This window comes from Microcebus murinus, chromosome 12 (genome assembly GCF_040939455.1).
Source record: "Microcebus murinus isolate Inina chromosome 12, M.murinus_Inina_mat1.0, whole genome shotgun sequence".
In the NCBI taxonomy this organism is placed as follows: Eukaryota; Metazoa; Chordata; class Mammalia; order Primates; family Cheirogaleidae; genus Microcebus; species Microcebus murinus.
Window position 1 is genome coordinate 11,830,594 of NC_134115.1, and position 21,576 is coordinate 11,852,169.

At 41.4% G+C, this 21,576-nt stretch overlaps 2 protein-coding genes across 10 annotated transcripts in view; one reads left to right on the forward strand and one right to left on the reverse strand.

Annotated features, from left to right (window-relative positions):
* CTSV (cathepsin V) overlaps window positions 1-21,576 on the reverse strand; it is a 551,781-nt gene that overhangs the window by 329,717 nt on the left and 200,488 nt on the right. The window lies entirely within an intron of this gene.
* The window catches only part of AOPEP (aminopeptidase O (putative)), a 361,112-nt gene that overhangs the window by 73,990 nt on the left and 265,546 nt on the right, over window positions 1-21,576 (forward strand). For all 9 annotated transcript variants that reach the window (XR_012922069.1, XM_076008542.1, XM_012748180.2 and 6 more), the window contains exons 4-5: window positions 284-437; window positions 9,062-9,307. Coding sequence is in view for 8 of the 9 variants with exons in the window: in XM_076008542.1 (XP_075864657.1) it covers window positions 284-437; window positions 9,062-9,307 (400 nt within the window). In the remaining variant the exon portion in view is untranslated. The remainder of the gene's footprint in view (window positions 1-283; window positions 438-9,061; window positions 9,308-21,576) is intronic.

Consider the following 21,576-nt stretch of genomic DNA (forward strand, 5'->3'; position numbering starts at 1 on the left):
ACCTCAACCACCACCCTTTATTTATAGCCTCACTTGAAGGGCTTCAAACTGATCCCTGGAAGAGACCCAAACCTCCTTGGCTGCCTTGAAACCATCATCCCTCTTATGCTTTCCCTACATCCTAGAATAATGCCCCTTCAGTTAATGTGATCCACCCTCAAGAGTTGGCACTTACCAGCTTATCACACAAGCTCTGTAAGTGCCTCAGGAGAAGAAATACAGGATAAGGTCCGGAACCATATATATACTGGCCTCACTAAAGTTTTTCTCTTTCCGTTTGTAGGGTACACAAGCTGGCATTACTATGTAACTATGCCCATGCCAGCCTCCACCTTCACAATTGCCGTGGGATGCTGGACAGAAATGAGGCCGGAGACATGCTCCTCAAATGACTTGGCAGCAGAGAGACCCTTGCCACCTTCCGAGGCTGACTTCAGGTTTGTGTTTGGGAACTTGCTGAACAACAAACACTTGAGGGAGCAGTATGATGATGGGTTTCTTCCTAGCACTGGGAATGTGAGTCATCCCTGCTGAGAAACTAAACCAAAATAGGAGTAATCAAAGCAGGAAAAGCCCTACTAGGAAGGAAAGAGAGTTGAGAGATAGAAATGTGGGCATACTATTTATGCAGAAAGAGAGAAGAAAATAGGTATGTGAAATCCTGTAAAATCAGGCGAAATATTTATATGTATTTGGTTAAATTAACAGAATCCTCAGATTCAACACTTTCTCTCTTCCTATAACTTTTAACTTCGGATCTCAGTGCTCATGTAGCCAAAAACATAACTTTGTTGAAAAGAAGTTGCCTGTCTGATGTATTACTTTGTGGGCCACTCTGCTGTTTTGGTCCTAGTGACTGCTGTTAGCAATGCGTCGTAGGAACATTCTCCCTCAGTGGTGCTAGTAGCTGCTGTGTGAGCACAGGGCATAAGAAAACTATCACAAGACTATTGGGTTAAGAGAATCCTGCTGGGTCAGGGCTTCATTAACATCAGTAGAGATTTCTTTTCTTTCATTTCTTTTCAGTATGAACCAGAGAAAATCAGTTTGAGGTTTTAAAAAATTAGTATAGGCCAGGTGAGGGGGAACCTTTTCATTTTGGAAGGCTGTATTAATTTAGTTGTAATCAAATAAGCCTGTATTCAAGAAACTTCAATTAAATATACTTAAAAATATACATCATTTTATAAAAATCTAACTACTATATACTTACTGATTTCAAAAAATGAAAACTATTTGTTAATTTTAAAGTTAACTAACATTTTAATGACTTTGTTGCGTCTGCTTTTTGTTGGAAAGCATGTGAATATTTGGTTGCAGCACGGAAGTTTCATTTCAGTTGATCCTCTAGATGGATGTCAGTCGTTTGTGACCTTAAGGGTGTCTTGATTTGGGTTAAGTAGGAGAATGTAGATTTGCAGCAATAAGTGATTGAAAAGCAAGAAAACATTTTTCGGGCATGTTGCTGAAGGTTCAGGTATTCTACTGCACTTTTCCATATTTCAATTGGACTTTTCATAGAATCAAACAATACTTTAAAATGTCATCTACTGAGAGCTCAATCAACTCCACCTGTAGTTCTTTAGGTGCTTTGGTGATATCAACTAGGTGAGGCTAAAATGCTAATTTGAGTGTGATGTCATGTTTCTCAAAGTGAGTGAACCTTTCATTACATTCTCCAATTAGTAGGTCTATAGCAGCTGTGTATTCTTCAAATGATTTGTGTGTATCATCCTGCTCACCAGTGACCTTTGCTAACTGGGGAAAATGTTCATCTGAAATTTCCTTTTGAAGAAGAAGTGTTTTGAAAAAAGATGGCTTTTTTTTTTTTTCAAAATGCTTTGATTTTTTGCCACATATCATATATAGACTTACTTTTACCTTGTAAAGAAATATTCAAGTCATTTTGATTTGACGTGATATCACACAGAAATGCTGCATTCCTATAGAAATCTTCTTTCAATAATTCACATTACTGATTATGTTCTTCGTAAAATTTAACTATCTGTTCTCACAGAGATAAAATTTTGGCTAACACCCGTTCCTATGATAGCCAATGCACTTTCGAATGATGCAGCAAATCCACACTGAATACCTCCTCATTCAACTTCAGCATATTACAATACTGACGATACCATGTTGCATTTGCAAGAATATAGTTAAAAATATTTATAACTTGTTTTAAAGTGTCACTTAAAATAGTAGTTTTAGCACAGAGATTTTGCTGATGCAAGATACAATAAAAAGAAATGAGAGCATCTGGATCCGTTAGTACATTTTTAATCTGTTTAATAAACCCTTCATATTTTCCTATCTTAGAAGGTACACCGTCTGTACATACACTCACTGAATTTGGTAAATTCGCAACTTTTATCTTGAAAGTAGTTGAAGAATCTATTCCCTGTGTTCTGTTCACAAGAGTGCCCAAAGCGAGTAACTCTTCATAGCAAAGAAAATCTTCTGTTATGACCTGAAAGAAGTATAAAACCTGTCTTAAAGTCAGTAGTACCAGTTGATTCATCCAAAGCGATTGAATAATATATATTTTCCTTTGAAAGTATTGCATGACGTTGTTTTGTTAAGTTGAAGGCAAATTTATGCTGCTGATCAGTTATGGCTCTCCTTGAAAAAGGGCACTTGTTTGTACTTTGAAATGCTATTTGGATCTAAGCAGCCTACAACTTTGACAAGGCATTCTTTCACAATTTCTACATCACTGAATGGCTTCCCTTTTTTCTCAAGTATATAAGCTACTTTATAAGTTGCTTCAGTGGCATTATTACCAGGTCTTATTGCTGCTTGAAAGAATCATCTTTGCTTTTGCTTTTCAGGTTTTAATTTCTACAATACAACCTTTTGTGCCTCTCCAATTTAAAATATTTGTGGTCTTTATGAGTGCTGTAATGCTGATGAGCATTGAATTTCTTTAATGTTGATATTGCAGTATCACAAAGCAAGAAAATCATCTTATCTTTAGCAGAAACAAGATAGCACTACAATTCCTAATCCTCATTAAAAAACCTGTTTTCTTCCTTCACCATTCTCTTGGTCTTCTTTGACACAATGGGCTGTTAAGCAGACAGAATTAAAAAATAATGTAAAGCTGTGCAACTTGCAAATCCACCTCGAACAGAAACACAGTGCACCAGTGTCAAAAGCTGATAACAGACTGGCATAGTTGACCCCATAAACTTTCTCCAACCAGCCTTGTGTGGTAGTGCGCCCAGGGAAGTTAGAACTAAATCATGAGTGTAGCAGCTGACTATTTAGCCCTTATAGCTTACTAATGTTCTAATTGTGCCAGTCAATCTGGGAGGATTATTTTCTTGAAATGTATTTTATTCTTTGGTATTTTAAATACATTCATTTTAAAAATAAAATAAAAATGTAAAAGATAAACAAAAACGTATTAGTAAAAATACATTTTTACATGTTCTGTAAAATTTGGATTCAGTCAAAAGGCTATGCTTAAAAACCTAGAAGGCCACAGGTTCCCCAACCCTGGTATAGGCCACTAGATATTCAGTTGCAGCCTACCCAGACGTTCAACTCTTTCAAGCTTTGAATGCCAAAAGAGAGAGAAGGAGAGTGCACAGAAGAAGCACAGAAGTGTGCATTATGCTTCATTCCTGGTACTTTTATACCCAGCTCAATTAAATCATTTTTGCTATTAGTGACAGGAAGTCACTAAGTCAGTACCTTTGGTGAGGAAAGCCCAGAGTACTAGTACAGATGATTAGTTCATTTTTGCAAACCAGCCAAGAGAGTATCTTAATGCAGATTCTTTCTGTGTTGGTTTTATTTTGCCATGCTGCGTTTACTCTCACCACAGTGACTGTGGCAGTTGGTATCTTTTGGAGATAAAGCCATGTGCTCTCTTTTCTGACAGGCATATCTTATCGCCTGCATTTTGCTTTTTTTGGCAGAAGGGAGGTAATTTCCACTTATTTTTCAGTAATTCACCTATTTTGGACTATCTTCCCTAAGCTATTGCTTATCAGATTTTACTTATGTACTCTTGAGGGAAGAGGAGAATCACGGGCAGGAGTGACATAGGCTTCTTTCATGTGGGAACATTGAATTGCATGTGAGACCCTTTAGTGCTCTCTGCACCTGCACTGGTGTCATAGAGGAGGGTGCATTTTGCAATTTCAGGTAGCCCGAATTTCTGAGTGAGGAGGACAGGTGCTCTGAGAGTCACTTGGATCCGCAGTAGACCTGGTATGAATGAGAAATTAACTTTTTTGCGTTAAATCACTGAAACATTGGGGTTGTTTTTTACTGCAGCATATCCTAGCCTATCCTGAATTGTTACAGGAGTCATTGGTTGTTGGAAGTCAGAGAAAGTCTTGATCTAAATATCATCTCATTTAGTCCTGAGGATAAGCCTATAAAATAGATTGGGTAGATTATTATTCCCGTTTTATAGATAAATATGCTGAATCTCAGAGTAACTTGTTCATTTGTTCATATGCACATCCAGGCCTGACTCCCTAGAGAGATGATTCAGAATTCCTTTATAGACACAGGTCCTGCTGTGTCACCCAGGCTTGAGTGCAGTGGCGCGATTATAGCTCACAGCAACCTCAAACTCCTGGGCTCAAGCAGTCCTCCTGCCTCAGCCTCCTGAGTAGCTGGGACTACAGGCACATGCCATCATGCCTAGCTAATTTTAAAAATATTTTTATTGTAGAGGTGGGGTCTCATCATGTTGGCCAAGCTGGTCTCAGACTCCTGGCCTTAGGCAGTCCTGCCCCCTCAGTCTCCCAAAGTGCTGGGATTACAGGCATGAGCTACCTCACCCAACCTGATTCAGAATCTTACCTGGAGTCTTCAAAAAACAATATATGACATCTGTGCCTCACCTGGGGTCTCATCCACCTTCCTATCTGAAGAGTCACTGCCATGATTGAGCTACTGTTATTGACTGGAGTATGTTGTGTTGGAAAATAAAACAGAAGTTGAGAACACTCACTTTGAGGCTTGAAGGTGCCACCCCAGCTGGTTGGAAATGGCTCCTTGGGCAAAGCCACATTTTCCTTATTCATAGAATGAAGACTTTATCCTGGGTTCTCAGATTTTTCAGGGTGAAGAAGTACTTCGCTCTTCATCTAAAGCCTCAGGGTTAATTGGTTGTTAGAGGAGCTGTGCAGTTGAAAAATGTGTGCCTTAGGAAGGCTAGGGGAAGGCAAAGGCAGACATTTGTTATTTTGCCCTTCTAGCCATATTCCCAAGAGATGCAGGGAGGGGGAACGGGCAGCAGCCACGTCCTGTGTGCTCTCTATTTCCTGCCCTGAAGCAACTGAAATGGCTTCTCAGTTTTCTCACATCCATTATTCTGAAAGGAGGATATGGCCAATTCAAATGGGGATTCTGGGAAGAGAAGATGTCTAAAATTCCTGTTGAGATTTAGATAAAGAGGTACATACTGCTCCTCCTCTCTGGTCCTCCTGTGTTCAGAGCCGGTTGAGGAATAGACGGAGATAAAAGTAAAGACTTTATTATCGACAGAACTGGCCTGAGGAACTGCTTAGGTGCCTGCTCTCAGTGGGCTTTCTAAATTAGTCATATTTACCCACCCAGTTACCAACCCAGCTGGCCTGCTACCAGCCCCCACAGCATAGATACACAGCCTGCCTAACGCAGGGCGGAGAGCCGGCCCCAAAGTCCCCCTTCTTTGGGCAAGCAGATTCAAAAAGAGAAAGCCCAGAGCAACCAAGCCAATCTGATGAGCTGGGGAGAGAGGTAAAGGGTGCCACTCTAGGGAAGTATGTCCTTTGATGGAACCGTGAGGCCTGGGGAATGGGGTTCCTCCCACTCTCCCTTCCATGTCTGATAGACTATAACTAAGTTTTCCCTTCATTTATCAATGTGCTTGTCCATCAAGAATATACTGCTGATAAAATAATAGCTTACATTTGCTTAATCCTGCCTGGCTGCATGCTTCATGTATGCTATCTTTGGTCATCAGAAAGTGGCTTTGCATTTTTATCCATTAAATCTCTGACTCCATGCAAAGTTTGCCAGTAAAGGTACTCTGAAATGCCAATCACAGTAGTGTTTTTGGTTATGTTCACATCTGGTCCCTTTTGCCTTCCCAGCCCCCTTTCTCCTTCAAATCTTCCTAAGACCACCAGCCCAATTTATGGAAATCTAACTTTTATAGGGGCCTTATATGCCGCAAGTTTTCGTTTGTCTCATGTTCATCTGGGTTCCAGAAATTTGGCCAAAGTTTTGGTCACTGAACTTTTTTGATCACTGTTCACATGGGTGAAATTATAGGAAGAACATTCCAGCTCCAGTTTCACACATGCTCTAGCCCACTCTGGGTGAGCATTTTAGTAAATACATTAATTATAAGGCACTCAGATTAACTGTCAAGTTTATTAATTTAATTTTGCTGCAATATAACCTCCTCCAGCTACAGGGAAATCTTTGTGTTATGTTTATTTAATGTCTTGAGGCCTTTGTTGGGGCCATACAGTTTAGGTATGGCACAGAAACTTGGACAAAGTCCGGAGGAACTCAGCAAAAATGATTAAAGCCATGGAAAATGGGCACTACAAAGAAGAAAAGGCATTGAGGTTATTCATTCTAAAGAGGAGGAGACTTAGTAAGCAAAGAGGTTGTCTTAAGAGTTATAAAGTATATGAAAAGTTGCCTTGAGTGGAAGATAAAGCACCTTTGAATTGATACTGGATCTGTGGAAGACTATTCGTGACTTTGTAAAAGTACAGTATTCCCTTAGCTCTTCAGAAACAAGGCTGTTGTATGAAGGGGGCTCGTGTCATGAGTTATCATAGAATTATAGTGTCAGAAGAAACTGTAGAAACCATCTTAGTTTTTTTTGTTTGTTTGTTTATTTTTAATTAAAGTATAATTAACATAGAACAAAATGTGCAGATCTTAACTGTTCAGCCTCATGGGTTTTTGATGATTGTATACACCCTAAGTCAGATGGAGAACATTCCATCACCCCAATAAGTTCCCTCATACTCTTTTCCAATCCATTCCCTCCTTCCTCTGGCAGTCATTTTTGTAGGACCACATTAGAGATAAGGAAAAATAGGCCCCAGCTACTGGGTTTCTTGACATGGGTCACAGTTAGCCAGTCTGAGGAAGGCCATTGAAGCCTGTCTCCTGATCTCTGTGTGGGAACCCAGAGGTGGCTCCCCTGATGCCATTTCCATTTCTATTTTTATTGGGAGCCATCCTGGTTTCACTTGGTCACCGTTTGATTGCCTTAAAATCCTGCATTATCTCCCAGCCTTTCATTACAAAAAATGATTCTAATTTATACAACTGAAATCACCTTCATCACCTGAGCTAGTGTCATTTATGTGGAGACAGAATCTAAATCACCTTTCCTTTAACAAATTGGCCTTTTGGGTGTATCTTTGCCTACCTCAATTTATTCTCTAACCTTGGGGTTTTTGGCTATAAGAAATAATTCCCATGGTGTGTTTCTAGGGAAGCCAATGGACTACCTCTTTGCAATATTGTGCTGTGGTAGATAGAATTTAAACTTATGTCCCAACTTTGTCCAGAAGATGCCTGCACACCTCCAGTTTCTCCATTATTTGATATGCTCTGAAAGCTTTTCAATAGAGGGTATATGAGCTTAAATTAGTAAGCGCATCATATACCTGTGCAAATACATTAGAAAAAGGTATCATGGTGGTTAATTTAATAAATGGCCCTTTTGACTTTGTGAGACCTTTGATTGAATTGATTGCCAGCACAGTGCTTGTCATTAGGTGGATGTTGCAGCCTTTTTAGTTAAATGTTTATCAACAAGCACCTTTACTCACTGTCTCCACGGAGCAAGGTTTTCAATCCAGGGATGATGACCAGAGTTCAATATCAATAATTATATTCTTCCTGTCACCTTATCCTGGCAGAAGTTTTTATGACTCTCCATCTATTTTATTACCCTCAACTGTGATGAAACCTTCTCGGTACTGGAAGCTACGCTCTATGCACCATGATGGGAGAGGGTGAGGCTTATTTATATAGCCATGTGGATCCCCTGAGCGTTGGCCTTGGATAGGTGAAGGTTACTTCATAAATTTGGGGAGAAATTATTTTTGCAGTCTGCCCATATTGGGACATGCCAGCATTTCAAGATTTTTCAGTATTCACTGAAAATAAGCACCTCTAGTTAGAATTTGTAATTTAAATTTAGAGAGATTTTCCATTGTGTTGGAATAAAGGACATGTTAACAGCTGAAAAAATTAAGTTCTCTTTGATATAGGTTTCTTTGGATGGATAAGTTCTCTTGAGGCCTGTGAGTCAGGTTCTAGGAATTTTCCTTTAGCTCCACCTTTGACAGAATAATTGGCAGTGGTCAGATGGTACAGGCTGGGCTCTAACCCGTTTCCTTAAAAGGTTGACTCAGTTAAATGTGTATTGAAAGTGGATTGGGGAAAATATTGTATCAAAAGTGCCTCTCCATTCCTTAACAACAACTTTTGATGCACATTGTAAGGAATGCCTAGATTACTTTTCAGTAGAATGGTTTGTGTCCTTTTGAAAAGTTTGAACATGCAAGTGTCTTTTGGTTCATTGTTGTAGCTCAGTCCAAGTCTGTTATTCTAGGAAATTTCAGAATGGGATCTTGAATTTGGGTGTACTATCTCTTCCCTTCTGAGTTATGAGTTGTCCCGTATTTATAGAAGATTTTTTCTCTGGTGATACTTGAAAGTAAATTATTGAGGGCAGAAATTGTTTTTATTTTGGTGCGAGGTTGTTTTATTGTTTTGAGTCTTAGGGGTTTTCACCCCGTTTTATCGTAAGACAAGATTTTACTACTTTCATTTAGCTTGGATTGAAGCTACTCCATTGATTCAAGCACATCAGTAAATATTTTGTCTTGTAATTTTTCATTGCTGCACAGAACCATTCAAGCCAAGGATTCAAATGAACAGTTTTGCTTGTGAGCCTGTCTGAACCACTGTCTCCTAAGTTGTCCACATCTGCAAGAGTTCCTCACCTCCACGGCAAGAAGAATAAACATGGTTTACCATTAAGTGCATCTATTTATTGTGTGGTGTTCCCCAGGTACATTGGCATTTGTGGTCACATGGAATACCCCTGCCGCTTCCAGAATGATTCTGCCACCGCCCAGGAGATTATTCCTCATCGGGTCTTTGCCCCGATGTGCCTCGAGAGTGCTTGCCAAGAGACCCTTCTGCGGCTGATTCCGCCTTGCCTCTCAGCAGCACATTCTGTCCTGGGAACACACCCGTTCTCCCGGCTAGATATACTCATCGTCCCTGCCAACTTTCCAAGTCTGGGGATGGCCAGGTATGTTGTTCCACTGTGGCACTTGGGGTACATGCTTGGGAAATTCTTTGACTGTTTCTTGCTTTTCTTGAGCTCTGTCAGAGCTGTCATTTGATTAGAATGGAAAGGCTGTCGTTGCTCATGCTTGGACATTCATTGCTGCCTTGAAGAGACAGTTTTCACATGTACTTTATCATGCATGAGGCTTTGGGTGTCATAGGCTCAAATCAGACTGCCTCGAAAATAAAAAGCTTATCTTGTTTCTGGGATTGAGAATAAAGCGGTATATGTTGGCTCGCGGCTGATCAGTGACTGTTAGCTTGGGTGATGAGAGCATAATGTTAATGAGCCCAAGGTCATGGCATCAGGTTCTGGGCACAGTAACATGACTTGGTCCCGAGGCCACAGGGTGCTCACCTAATCCTGACCAGCTGTCTCATCCATTCTGACCACTAGTCATAAGGGCAGCGACTTGAGAGTGAGAGACCGTGGATGCATTAGTGTAAATCTATCCCCACTGCTAGAAAACAAGCTCAAAGCAGATAGCTTTCTGCGGGGTGTGGGGGAGTCACTCGTCTTACTGCTATTTTCTAGTACAGTAAATGCATTATTCTTATTGTGTCTTGGTTTGTTTCCTACAGAAAATCAAAACCTGCAAGTTGAACCTCTCTCCTATATATTATTTACAGCTAAAATCCATTCATTAATGCCATTGTTCACTTAGTAATGGGTAATTGTGTTCCACTGAGAAAAGAAAGGGAATGTACTCAAGATTTTACTTGGTTATATTTCTATTTGAAACTCTTAATCATTAACAATGAATATGCTTGACTAAGGATGGGAAAAATAAGCTCATCAAAACATGTGACTTTAAGTTTTTCCCTATTAGTCAAGGAAATTCCTGCTGCCAATTAATTTCCATGCTTTTGAGCAGCTGTCATTTGTGGTGTTTTCCCTGAAAACTGCACACATTCTTAGTAAAACCCATGAGTAGAAAAGAACTGACCAGAACATTTGCTTTTGATCTTTACTACATACATATACTTTTAAAAAGCTGGCTGACTCGCCTTAATCCTTGAGGAGGTCTGAGAAAGTCATTTAGACTGATTTTTATCCTATATTTATAAAGATAATGGGAATGTAGAAACTAGGATAATTATATATATTTGGTTACATGCATCATGTAATTGTCTTGAATGTCTATATATAGAATTTGTCTTAACAAGGGGGTTTCTTTGGTCCCTTTGAAGATTCTGCTGGACTTAATTTAAGCAGAATTATTGGTGAAGAAAGGATTGTTCGTTAAATGTTTCTCATTTGTACACAGTTTTGAGGGGCCATATTTATTTGGGAGTTTTTAGCACTTTATAAGAGTTGCAGTTTTTTAAGGCATGTTTGTTAACATCTCCGAGTTCTGGCCTGAGGGAACCAAAGGCAGAGTATTTTTCATACACAGGACCTTATTTTCTATAGCTCCTTCCTGACATCAGTCTGCTAAAACCAGAATTTGTTGACCTGCAGGCCATTCTATAAAGCTTCTCTTTTCAAGTTTGCATGCCTAAGCAGGTAGGCTGTGTGTTTGCTGCTTTTTGAGATATTTAAAGTGATTTAAACATGCTTAACTCTGTATTTCTAAAGTAATAAGCCTAAGTACCCTAAGGCCAAATGGTACTGGGCACAAATGTCAAAAAATGTGATGGTGATAATAACTTAGCAGCAACAAGACTGCTTTTATGCTTAAAAACAGGAGAACCGTACATTTAAGAATTTGTGGTTGGTTGTCAAATATCATTTTTTTTTTTCCTTTTTAGACTGTGGAAAGAAAGTCTGCCCAGGTCTAGATGTTTTCCTGGGCTTCGTTACCATCCCCTGTATTTGGGCTGTGGAAGGAGGTCTGTGGTGTCTTCCACTGCCAGTTGGGGTGGGCAAGGGGGAGCTCTCTGTTTTTCCAGGCTCTGACTTAAATTGATTCCACTTGCTTGGCTTGACTCTATCGGGATCCCAACACCTTGAGCCACATGCAGCTGAGTGGGGTTTATGACTCAGCTGGCTGCTGGGGCCCTGCTGCTTTATTTATGGTAGAGGCTTTGCATGAGGTTCTGTAAAGCAAAGCTGGAACAAAAACGACAGTCTTGTAAGGCAGCTCTGTACCCTACCTAACCAGGGATAGAGAAACCCCAAGGCTAGAAGGAGCCATCCAAAAAGACCTCCATTCCGAAATTTGCCATTGGTCCTGTTAATTATAATACACCGAGAGATCAGAGGATTTCTCGGTAAATTAAATGGCTCTTTCCTGAGTCTATATTTTATAAACATGTATGCAAGATCATAAATTATATACCTCTGGACTTCTTTAGTTATTAGGCCTTAATTATAATGAATACCATTTATACCATTTCAGTATTCTTTTTTGGCAAATGACATTAAACATTCCCACATGAATTAAAATAGAATTATTATTAACCATTTTAAAGAGATTTTCAAAATTTTGGGTAACATCCATAATGATTTCACTGTATTTTCAATTTTATATATTGTAGTTTGTATAAGTAAGCTTACAACTCTTCTCTCTGATTCTGTTTTTAAGCCTGATTCTGTAATTTCGATAAAGTAGGAAAAATACATTTGTACAACTTGCATATATGATAATGACAAATCAATTTATAAGATGGTAAATACACAATGTTTTAGGATTTGGAATGCTTTTCAAACATAGCAGTAACTAGAACATTTATCAGTACTGCACTTCGTGATTTTTGTCACCTTTTAATATAACAGGAGCCATGAATTATTGACCCCCTCCTCCACTTCCAGTCCTCATGAATTGTTATTCCAGGGGAGAGATGCTTTCATTCTGCTCTGAGTCTGAGGAAGATCACTAGTTTGCCTTTAAGACTCTCTATTGATAGTTCCATTCCTATGCTTTTCTCCTTTGGTACACATGGGCTTTCTGTTTTTGTTTGATTGTATTTTTGCCTTCATAAAGACTGAATCTGCTGTATCAGGAGCTGTGGAGTGTCCATTTCTTGGATTGAGTACTATAATGTCTATACAAAGGTATGAGTGCATTTTAAATGCATCTCCCATGCATACAACAGCTTTCTTCCTGTTGCTATAATTAATATTCTGCCATTTTCATTGTGTCCTTGTATGTTCTCAGTGTCTCAGCTAGGGATTGGCTAGCAAGCCTAATTTCCTAGTATTGAGAAATACATGAAAGGAGTTCATTGTCATTATGTTCTTTGTTATAATAGCAATAATGTTAATGGAATAATATCCTGGAACCAGGTTTATGACAGTTGCTTAAAAATTAACACCTCAGTCTTACCTCTGTGTGTGTTTATAATAAATGCTTTGCTTCACCATTTGTCTTTCAGCAGTTCACAATTACATGTCACGGGGCATAATTAGGTTGGCAGAACTATCTTGCTGAAATCCAAATACGTTCTTCTCTCCCCCCCGCCCCCCGTATTTGAATTTTAAGAATATCCTGCATATTATTTCAGAGTGTTTTTCTGTTTAGAGCACAGAATGGAAAAGCCATACGTTCTATACCTCAGCTTCGCAGCTCGGTTATTCACACGTAGCATCGCTCCTAGTCTCACTGGGAAAACTGAGGGGGGAAAATGGCAACAGTGTGGTTAGTGATAGGTGACAGATTCTGCTTTGACCTTTTTCCTACTGATTCTATACCAGATCGTCTTGTTCACTTGTTTATTGTTTGTTTATTCATTTACTCATTCTTGTAATGCATTTCTCTCAAGTATGTGCTGTGTGCCAGATAATACTTAAGATGCTGAGCCTACAGGGCTGGACGAGACTGATGAGGCCTCAGGCCTTGTGGAGTGAACATTCTAGTCAGGGGAGAAAAATCTATTATATGTGAAAAACAATCATTAAGATATGTGCTGCAGAGAAAATAAAACCAAGTAAACGACAGAATGGGAGAATCCCCTGGCTGAGGAAGTTCTAGTCCAAAGGCCTCAAGGTGGGAACCACTGTCGTGGTGTGGGGAGCAGAATGAAGGCGAGTAGGGCTGGAGGGTAGTGAGTTCTTAGAATGGCTTTCCTCAGCCCCTCCTAAAACTCACTTTGGTTGCCAGGAAACCCCATGGTCCCTCAGGGTTTGGATCATCTGAGCCCTTAGGATTTGGGTCATCTTAGCTGCCAACACACCCATATGAGAAAGAGCAAGAGAGAGCCACTAAGAAATGGCAGAGGTGAGTCAAGCTAGTCATTCCAGGTGGTCAGGGGTTGTGGGGAGAGTGCTGCAAGAGAGGGCAAATCTTTTCTCGTTTTCTTGGGACTGTCGGCACCGTACCATCCTGTAACCAGTAGTTAGAACCCGACTGGCTTAGCAGCTGCTGTCCTTGGGCAGAATTCTCCATTGCCGGATCTATCAGAGCACTTGGTGCCCAGACTGGCAACTGTCTCTTTGTAGAGAACAGAGAAGTTTCAGGTCACCACATTTTCTTCTCCTGGTGGCTGCTGACTGATTCCTTGCAAGCTTTTTTGATATCATAGGTCAGAGGGAGGAAGCTATGTTTATTTGTTTGCTCATTCTAGTTTTTATGGTTTTTAAAGACTGAACAAAAATAGGATTGATAAATAAAGAGCATAGAGAAATAATTATCAATTACTTAAATATTTTCAACACGCTTCACAGTAAAGAAAAACTATAAAGCTCCCTATTACACTCGGCTTGTACTTAAAAGATTTGATTGTGCAATAAAAGACTTCTGAATGCTTATACTAGTTCCTGCCTATTGCACGCACAATTTTCTTAAGTACATCAATTTGCAAGTAAACGGTGTGCATGTACATGCCCAAGAATGAACATAACCAGCTTTTCCCTCCACCTCCTCCTCCTGGGGTTAGGCAGGGTGTTGTCCTGTTTATTCTTATCTCCCAGCCAATGCGTAATAGAATAAGCAAAACATAACATGCTGCTACAAAGGACCTGTTGTTTTCAGCCTTCTAATTGTGCTCCTTTCTGCCGAGGAAGGAAGCAGTCATAAATTTCTGTCATTATCTTAAATAGTAAGGTTTCACAGCTTTGAGAAAAAAAAAAATTTTTTTTTTTTGCTTGTTCTTTGTTAGCTTCTGCTAACAGAAGTAAACCAAACCAAACCCAAACCACCATACTTTTAAACAGTCCTTTTTTCCATTTCAGGAGTTGTGACCCCCTGGTTTCAAGGCAAGATACAACCATAGTGATTCTTTCCCTTAGGAATCAGATTTTGAGCCTTAAGTTGGTATGCCTTTTGATTCACCACAGCTGCCAACTTCTCTGCTTTCTCCTATGTGCTGCATACTTTTTGGTTTGTGTGTGGGTTTTGTTTCTTGTTATTGTTGCTTATTTCTCAGACTTTAAAACATTCTCAATTTTCTTTCTGCATGAATTGTTTTAAAAAATATTTTGAATGCGCATGTCTTTCCCCTGTTTCCCTATAATATAGCTCTTCTCTGCTTTTTCAAACAGGTGGGTGTGAAGGATAGAAAGCAGCTCGCACTGTCCTTCTTTTTCTTCTGTAAAATTTTAATCCCTTGTTTACTGGCAGCGCTGCCGTTGCTGTAGAGATGAACAAACAGAACGGGTCTGGGTAATGAGGTACACGCAAGGTGATTTATGCCCCTTCGATGCAATCCCTTTGTTGCTTTCTTTGGGTTCAATTTCTCCATTTTGATTTTTATTTCTCTTTTTCTTCCTAAGAAAATTATTTGGCTTTGTTTCTGTCCCATGTTATAGGGAGGCACTTTTCCCTTCTAATGTGTTCTGGTTCTTTCAATTCTTTTTATCCTAAAATAACTGGTATTCATAAAATGATCTTCTGGAACCCTCTGAAAGCCCTTGGGTGTGGTGATTTTGTTAGTCTTGATAATACCTGTTTGTTCTAAGTTGGGTAGGTAATGAGAATGCATGTTTAGGTTCCAGGTTTTACAGATAAGGTATAGGAGGATATATAATGTCCCCAAGTCACTTAGAGCCAAGAAGTCAGAGAGACAAGTAAAATGGCCTCATCCTGGGATGGCTGTCAGAGTCCAGGGGTTCAGACTTAGGCAAGACTTATCTATCTATATATATTTGCTTCAGGATCTCCCCATGGAAATCATAGTGTCACTGTGATCAAAGATAACATTGAAAATCAGCATTCACTATGGGCTGGTTTGGAGGCACCCATAGAATCTGGGTCCCAGGCAAATTTGTGGATCACATGAGTATTTTGGGGGGCTGGCCTCTCTTTTTTCTATTGTAGCACTAGGCAGAGTGAACTCATAGCTTTTGGTTAAGCTAGAATCTTCTTCTTGCCATCAAACAGCTGTGTTCCTTGTCAGATCCATAAGTAGCATTTTATCATCATTATGCCGTGATTCCTCACCCTCTGAAAGATTACACTTAAGTGTTTTGTTTTCTTTGAACTGTTCTCCACACACATAGACTGACAGTCCTACCTTCAGAGAACACTGCTGGGGCCGTCCTTCAAGAGAAGTTGTCAGGCCTTTGAAAGGCCTTCCTGAAGCAATCATCCCTCTGCCTACATTTGTAATCGTCTCTCTCTATTGATGTCGTCGTAGGCTCCTAATCTCTTCCAGTCCTGGAGCCTGAGACGGTCAGCACTGCCTTGCCATGTCTCCATTGCAGAAAAAAAAGGCTCCTCCCCACCCCCGCTCTTCACCACTTACCTCTCTTCGGAAGCTTCGTTACTGAATAGAACACACACTCCCTGGGTGAAAAAGAACACTGAGGTCGAATGTACAAAATGCCTACATCGGGAGATTCCCAATCTTGCCGGCTCTTTCTCCTCAGGCCACTAAACAGAGTGAGCCTCTGGACTTTTTTATATGTGGGCAGGAGCTAGGTAAGTGTTTCTTTTAAGGGTGGACTTCTTTTGGGGAGAACACCAACTCCAGAAATAGTTCTCAAGCAAGGTGGGATGTATGAACAGCTCTGCTTGGAGGGAGCACATTGCCGCTGTTGTATCGTGGCCAGTATACAGCTAGGACTGGTGGGCAGCCGAGCCACGAGGCCTGTTTGCATAAAGTAGTTGAGAAATTTCCTTGTCTCTTCACCTCACCCCTAAAATGTAATTGGAAGAATATCTCAGCTACCTTTTCTTTAAGTGTTAACTTGATTATATTAAAAGGCCACAAATGTGAGAAGATACTTCTTTAAAAGATGGAGAACTTTTTAAAAAAGATTGAATACTATGTGGGAGTTGAGAGTACAATGCAAAAACCCACCCTGTTTTAATCCCAGAGTGGAGCCCAGAGTAGAATGTGTTATATTTCTTGGTTAACTAAGCATGCTATTTATAGAGGTGACTCCTCAGAAAGTCTAGACATTGTTCCCGGAAGACAGAATGCCAAATCTGCAGTCATTGAACAAACCAAATCTGCCCTTCACCTTCCCAGTGAACTTGCTAAAAATAACCACCTCCCCACTTCTTACCAAAAAATGGAAATCTTGAAACTTCATTCCAAGAGAGTATGGATGGTAGTTTAGCTCCTCAGCCAAGTCTTGGGTTAGGCCAGGAGGAGGAGGTGCTTTTGTGAGCCCGGTTGGTAACCTGCCATTGGGCCTTTGTTCCTTGGAGACCACCTTGCTGGGTTGTTGGAAACTGTAGCTGGCAGATCCATTTTTGAGTTGGTCTCCTCTAAGAGGGCACCCTGAGAACCTAAGGATGGTACTTTTCTTTGGGAAAAAATCAGCTGCAGTTTCTGGCTTTTTTCATATACGTGAAATTTCTGAACATCCCATTGAAAGCTGACAATTGGAAAGAGATGGATGGGCAAAGTTAAGAATTCATTCAATAAACACATCAATGGACAGATTTGATGAATGCTGGTGATGTTGTGGCCACAAGGAAATGGAAGATCTTTAGCCTAAATCATGATCTTCTAAAAGCGAGTTTCAAGGAAGACTGGTTTTGTGGAATGTTAATAATGTGGGAAAAGGAACTTCTGTGGGTTAATTAGTTTAGGAAGTGAACGGATTAAACAAAGTTAAAAGGGATTCTTTACTGGAGGGCTTCTAAGAAAGTCTTTAATATCCTTATTATCCTGATTTAATATCCTGGCGTATCTGTGCCTCTTGAAGACAGAGTTAGGATATGCAGCAGTCCCCCAACTGTTGTGCTGAGGGATCCCCCTCTGCAATGAGCATTTTGTGGGACCATTGTGGTCTCAAAACACTACCCCCTCAAAACATACTTTGAAAAATGGTTCTATTCAGAAATATCTGGGAGACACTCTGATTCAGTGGATTTGGGGTGGGGTCTTGGCATCAGAAATGCTCACAGGCTGCTTATGCTGCAGGTGTTAGGTAGCAGTGTGTGCTGGGTGGGGAATATGTGGGATGTCCCTGGACAGGTGTCGCCTGGGAAGCTTACACTGACTCCATACCCTGGCATCTTCTCTCAAGTGGGAAAGTCAGACTGAGGAAAGAGGCGGGGGCATGCTAGTGAGTGGGTAGCGACGGCTCTCTGGTGGTGCTCCCTACTTGTTTGTGCTCCCTATGAGCTGCACCCAATCACAGGCAGGGACTTCGGGCAAGTCCCTGGGCCTCCCTGGCCTAATTTTCTTCTCTGGAAAAGTAAGGGGTTGATTTAGAATAGCCTGCAGAGTGTCTTAGAGCCCTAACATTCTTTGATTTAATTAGATTTTTTATTTGAGCAGGGGTGGGAGTAATTCAATTTTGTGCAGCAATTTAACATACATATATATTTTCTTTTTGATGTAAGAGCTAGTTAGATCATGAGGCTTGGAATTTCTTGGACTCCGTGGGCACCTAGGCAGCAGTAGGCATTTAAATTTTAGGCCTGCAAGCAGAAGTTTCAGAAGGGGCCTCTCTTGTCCCTAGTTAATTGCAAAATAAACAGATCTCAAGGGCAGGGGCCCCTTCCTTTCATAATAACCGCCTCTGCTCTGTGCACCATCAGTGCAAAATAGCATTTTCAAATACTGCATCAAGAGTAGATTCCACTGATGAAGGCCTTCTTCCTTCAACCCAGTAATTTACTGCTCAGACCTCTTCCTTTGGTCCCTCCAGAGTTATTGGCTAACTTGCCCCCCTCCCCGAGTCTCTTGTTTTCAGCTTCCAGATCTCTCCATTTGTACGCTAATAAGTTGCACGTACATATGTTTGAACAGTTGTCAGGCTTGTCTGCTGCTCAAACTGTGCTTTGGTTTAAAACAAACAACAACAGAGAACCCAGAGCGGGGGATGGATCAAGACATTTCAGTTGTGCCTGCAGGTGGTGTTGTTTTGACCTTGATAGTCAGTTTTAAACGACCTGTCAAGCACCTCTGTGTGCTTCTGGGCACATCCGCCTGGAAGATATTATATCCTCTAAGCTTTATGTGCCCCAGCAGGCAGGCACCAGGTTCCTGGATTTTGTTTTCATTGTTGGAGGGTTAATGCATGCATGGCAGAACTTTACTGAGGGGGCCCGGCTACAACCCTGTTTTCCTTTAATTCTGGTTTCTCTTCTTCCTTGGCCTTCTCCTCCCTTCCCCAAGACCCTTTCCCCATGGACTCCCTCCATACTCCATCAGCTCTCCCTGCTTGACAGCGCCCTTTGGCTTCAAACCATTTCTTCTTGGCTTTGATATCTCTTTGCAGAGCTGCAAGCAATCAGGAGATTATGGGCCCCAGAGCTCAACAGGACATGCTGCCTGGTAGGGGGCTCAGGCCCCAGTCCCCAGGCCACACTGCGTGGAATCAGACCCAGAAAGCCTTCCCTGGCCCCTGTGCCTGTTCTTTTAACGACCCCTAGTGTAGCTCCCCTGAAGTGGCACGTCCTTGGCTTAAGTCTGGAGAGACCTCTTCGGGAATGATTCTGACCCTCCCTGTGTGGTCCAGGGTTGCCTCTGTTGCATGTGTCTGAATTTTACCTTTTGTTTTTTTGAGACAGAGTCTCAGTCTGTTGCCTGGGCTAAAGTGCCATGGCATTAGCCTAGCTCATAGCAACCTCGAACTCCTGGGCTCAAGCGATCCTACTGCCTTAGCCTCCCGAGTAGCTGAGACTACAGGCACGTGCCACCATGCCCGGCTAATTTTATATATATATATATATATATACACACACACACACACATATATATATATATACACACATATATATGTATATATATATGTATATGTATATATATATATTTATATATGTATATATAAAAATATATATATATATACATATATATATTTTTTTTAGTTGTCCAGTTAATTTCTTTCTATTTTTTAGTAGAGATGGGGGTCTTGCTCTTGCTCAGGCTGGTCTCAAACTCCTGAGCTCAAATGATCCTCCCGCCTCGGCCTCCCAGAGTGCTAGAATTGCAGGTGTGAGCCACCATGCCCGGCCTGAATTTTATCTTTTTAAACTTGGAGTCTCTCTCATGCCCTCGGTGGCCATACATGCCTGTGTCAGGATGTTGGGGTGAGGAGAATGAATGGATAAATGAAAGGAACTCATTGGATTCAGGCTCATGCCTGCCAACACTTGGATAGTTTCCAGTTATTTGAGCATACAGATGAAGGCTCTTTATCCAAGGAACACCTCTTCCTTGGCTTCCATGGCCGAGCCCCCAGGCTGTTGAAGGAGATCTGTACTCTATTTCTAAAGGCAGAGATGAGGGAGAGGGTGCTTTTTCTCAAGACTAACTGTATATTTTCTCATTCTATAATACTTCCTCCAAAGTTGGAAAGAAAAAGGCCCAGATCTAGATATTTACCTCACAAATAGGTATCACCACCAGCAGTGTGTGCCACCAATCAGTCAGCTTTTAGGGGCGTGTGTAGGATAGGGTCCCTGCCAGCTCCCTCAGATGCCTTGCTGAGATCTGACTTGGGATCTGAGAGGAAGACCCGTGTTTATCAACCTGTCCTCTCCAGACTCTAAGGATCTTCCCAGGCCATGGCAGCGCATCACACAGTCTCCTGTAAGGGACACAAACCACTTATTTTTTATGCCCCTCTGCCCTAAGGGCACCTCAGTATGGGAATCTTATTACTTAACTTTGGCCCGAGTCCTGCCCTGGGATTTCCCAGTTGGAATGCAGAGTAGAGGAGGCCGACAAGTATGTTGTGTGAGAGGGACTGACCCATGTTTCCTGCCGCAGGAAGGAGCCTGATCTCAGAGAATGTAGGAGAAGCAGAATAAGGAAGACAAATGGCATTCACTTGTGTGTCCTTCCCCATGGGTCTTCAAATAAGGGCTTTATCTGGTCCAATCTGTTTGAGTTTCTGTTGTTTACACCCACAGCCCAGACTAATTTACAAGGGGTAATTTCTTTTTGGTTTTACACACAAAAGCCTCAGTTTGACCTTGGGATTGGGAAAGGGAGTCTGTGGCTTTGAGTGAACCTGACAGTGTCTGGATCCTTTCTCTTCTGGCCTTCATATTCTTTAATGACGATACCCTCTGACTTTAACTCTCCACAGCTTCTGTAGTGTCTTCAGATAGATACCTCCTCATTTGACCCTCACAAACAAGCTCCAGGCCCTTCCGTGGCCCTGTTGTCATAGGCTCCCCGAAGCTTCCTTCAGGACTCGCCCTGTCCTGCCTCTTAGCAGCTTGTGCTGAGACTGGAATCCCTGCTACTCAAAGAGGCCTCTCTGCCCTGCCTTTCTGATAATTTTCCACCCACCAGGCAGGGCAAGCTCTGCTTTCTGCTCCGCTGAGGAGTTTATCGTGCAGAGTGATGAGTCTCAGCAGGTGCTGACATCTGGATCAGGGCCTGGGCTTCTGCACCTTCTTGGCCTCTGAGGCCCAGGGCAAGTGGATCCTAATGATGGTTGTTTGCTGAGCTGAGCAATGGAAGTGCGTAGACCTGCTCAGAGGTTGTGAGCTAAGTAAGCAAGGGCAAGCCCCAGGCAACCAAGTGCACTTTATATCCTGTGTCCCATGGGAGGCTGTGTGAGATGAAGGAAAGAGAGCATTGATCTTGGCGTCAGAGAGACTGATGCCAGCCCCGGCTCTGCTGTTGACTGCTCTGAAACCCTGCCCAGTTCCTTGCTAGTAAGCTGCCATAGGCTACCAGGACTCTAGTGCAGATTAGATAGGACCATGTGTAGACACCTGGTACCTGTTAGACCCTCAGCAAATACTGATTCCTTGCTTCAGTAGTCTTAGAAATTTGGTAGTTTTGTGGGTCAAAAAGCACATAAGATTTGTAGCTTATCAGTATGAATCACAAACTTTCCAGTCTCTATCAACCCGGAGTGCCCATGATTTTCTGAAATAATAGCTCCAGGGAGAAAATAGGAATGGGTGTGATGAGTTACTGTGGTAGTAT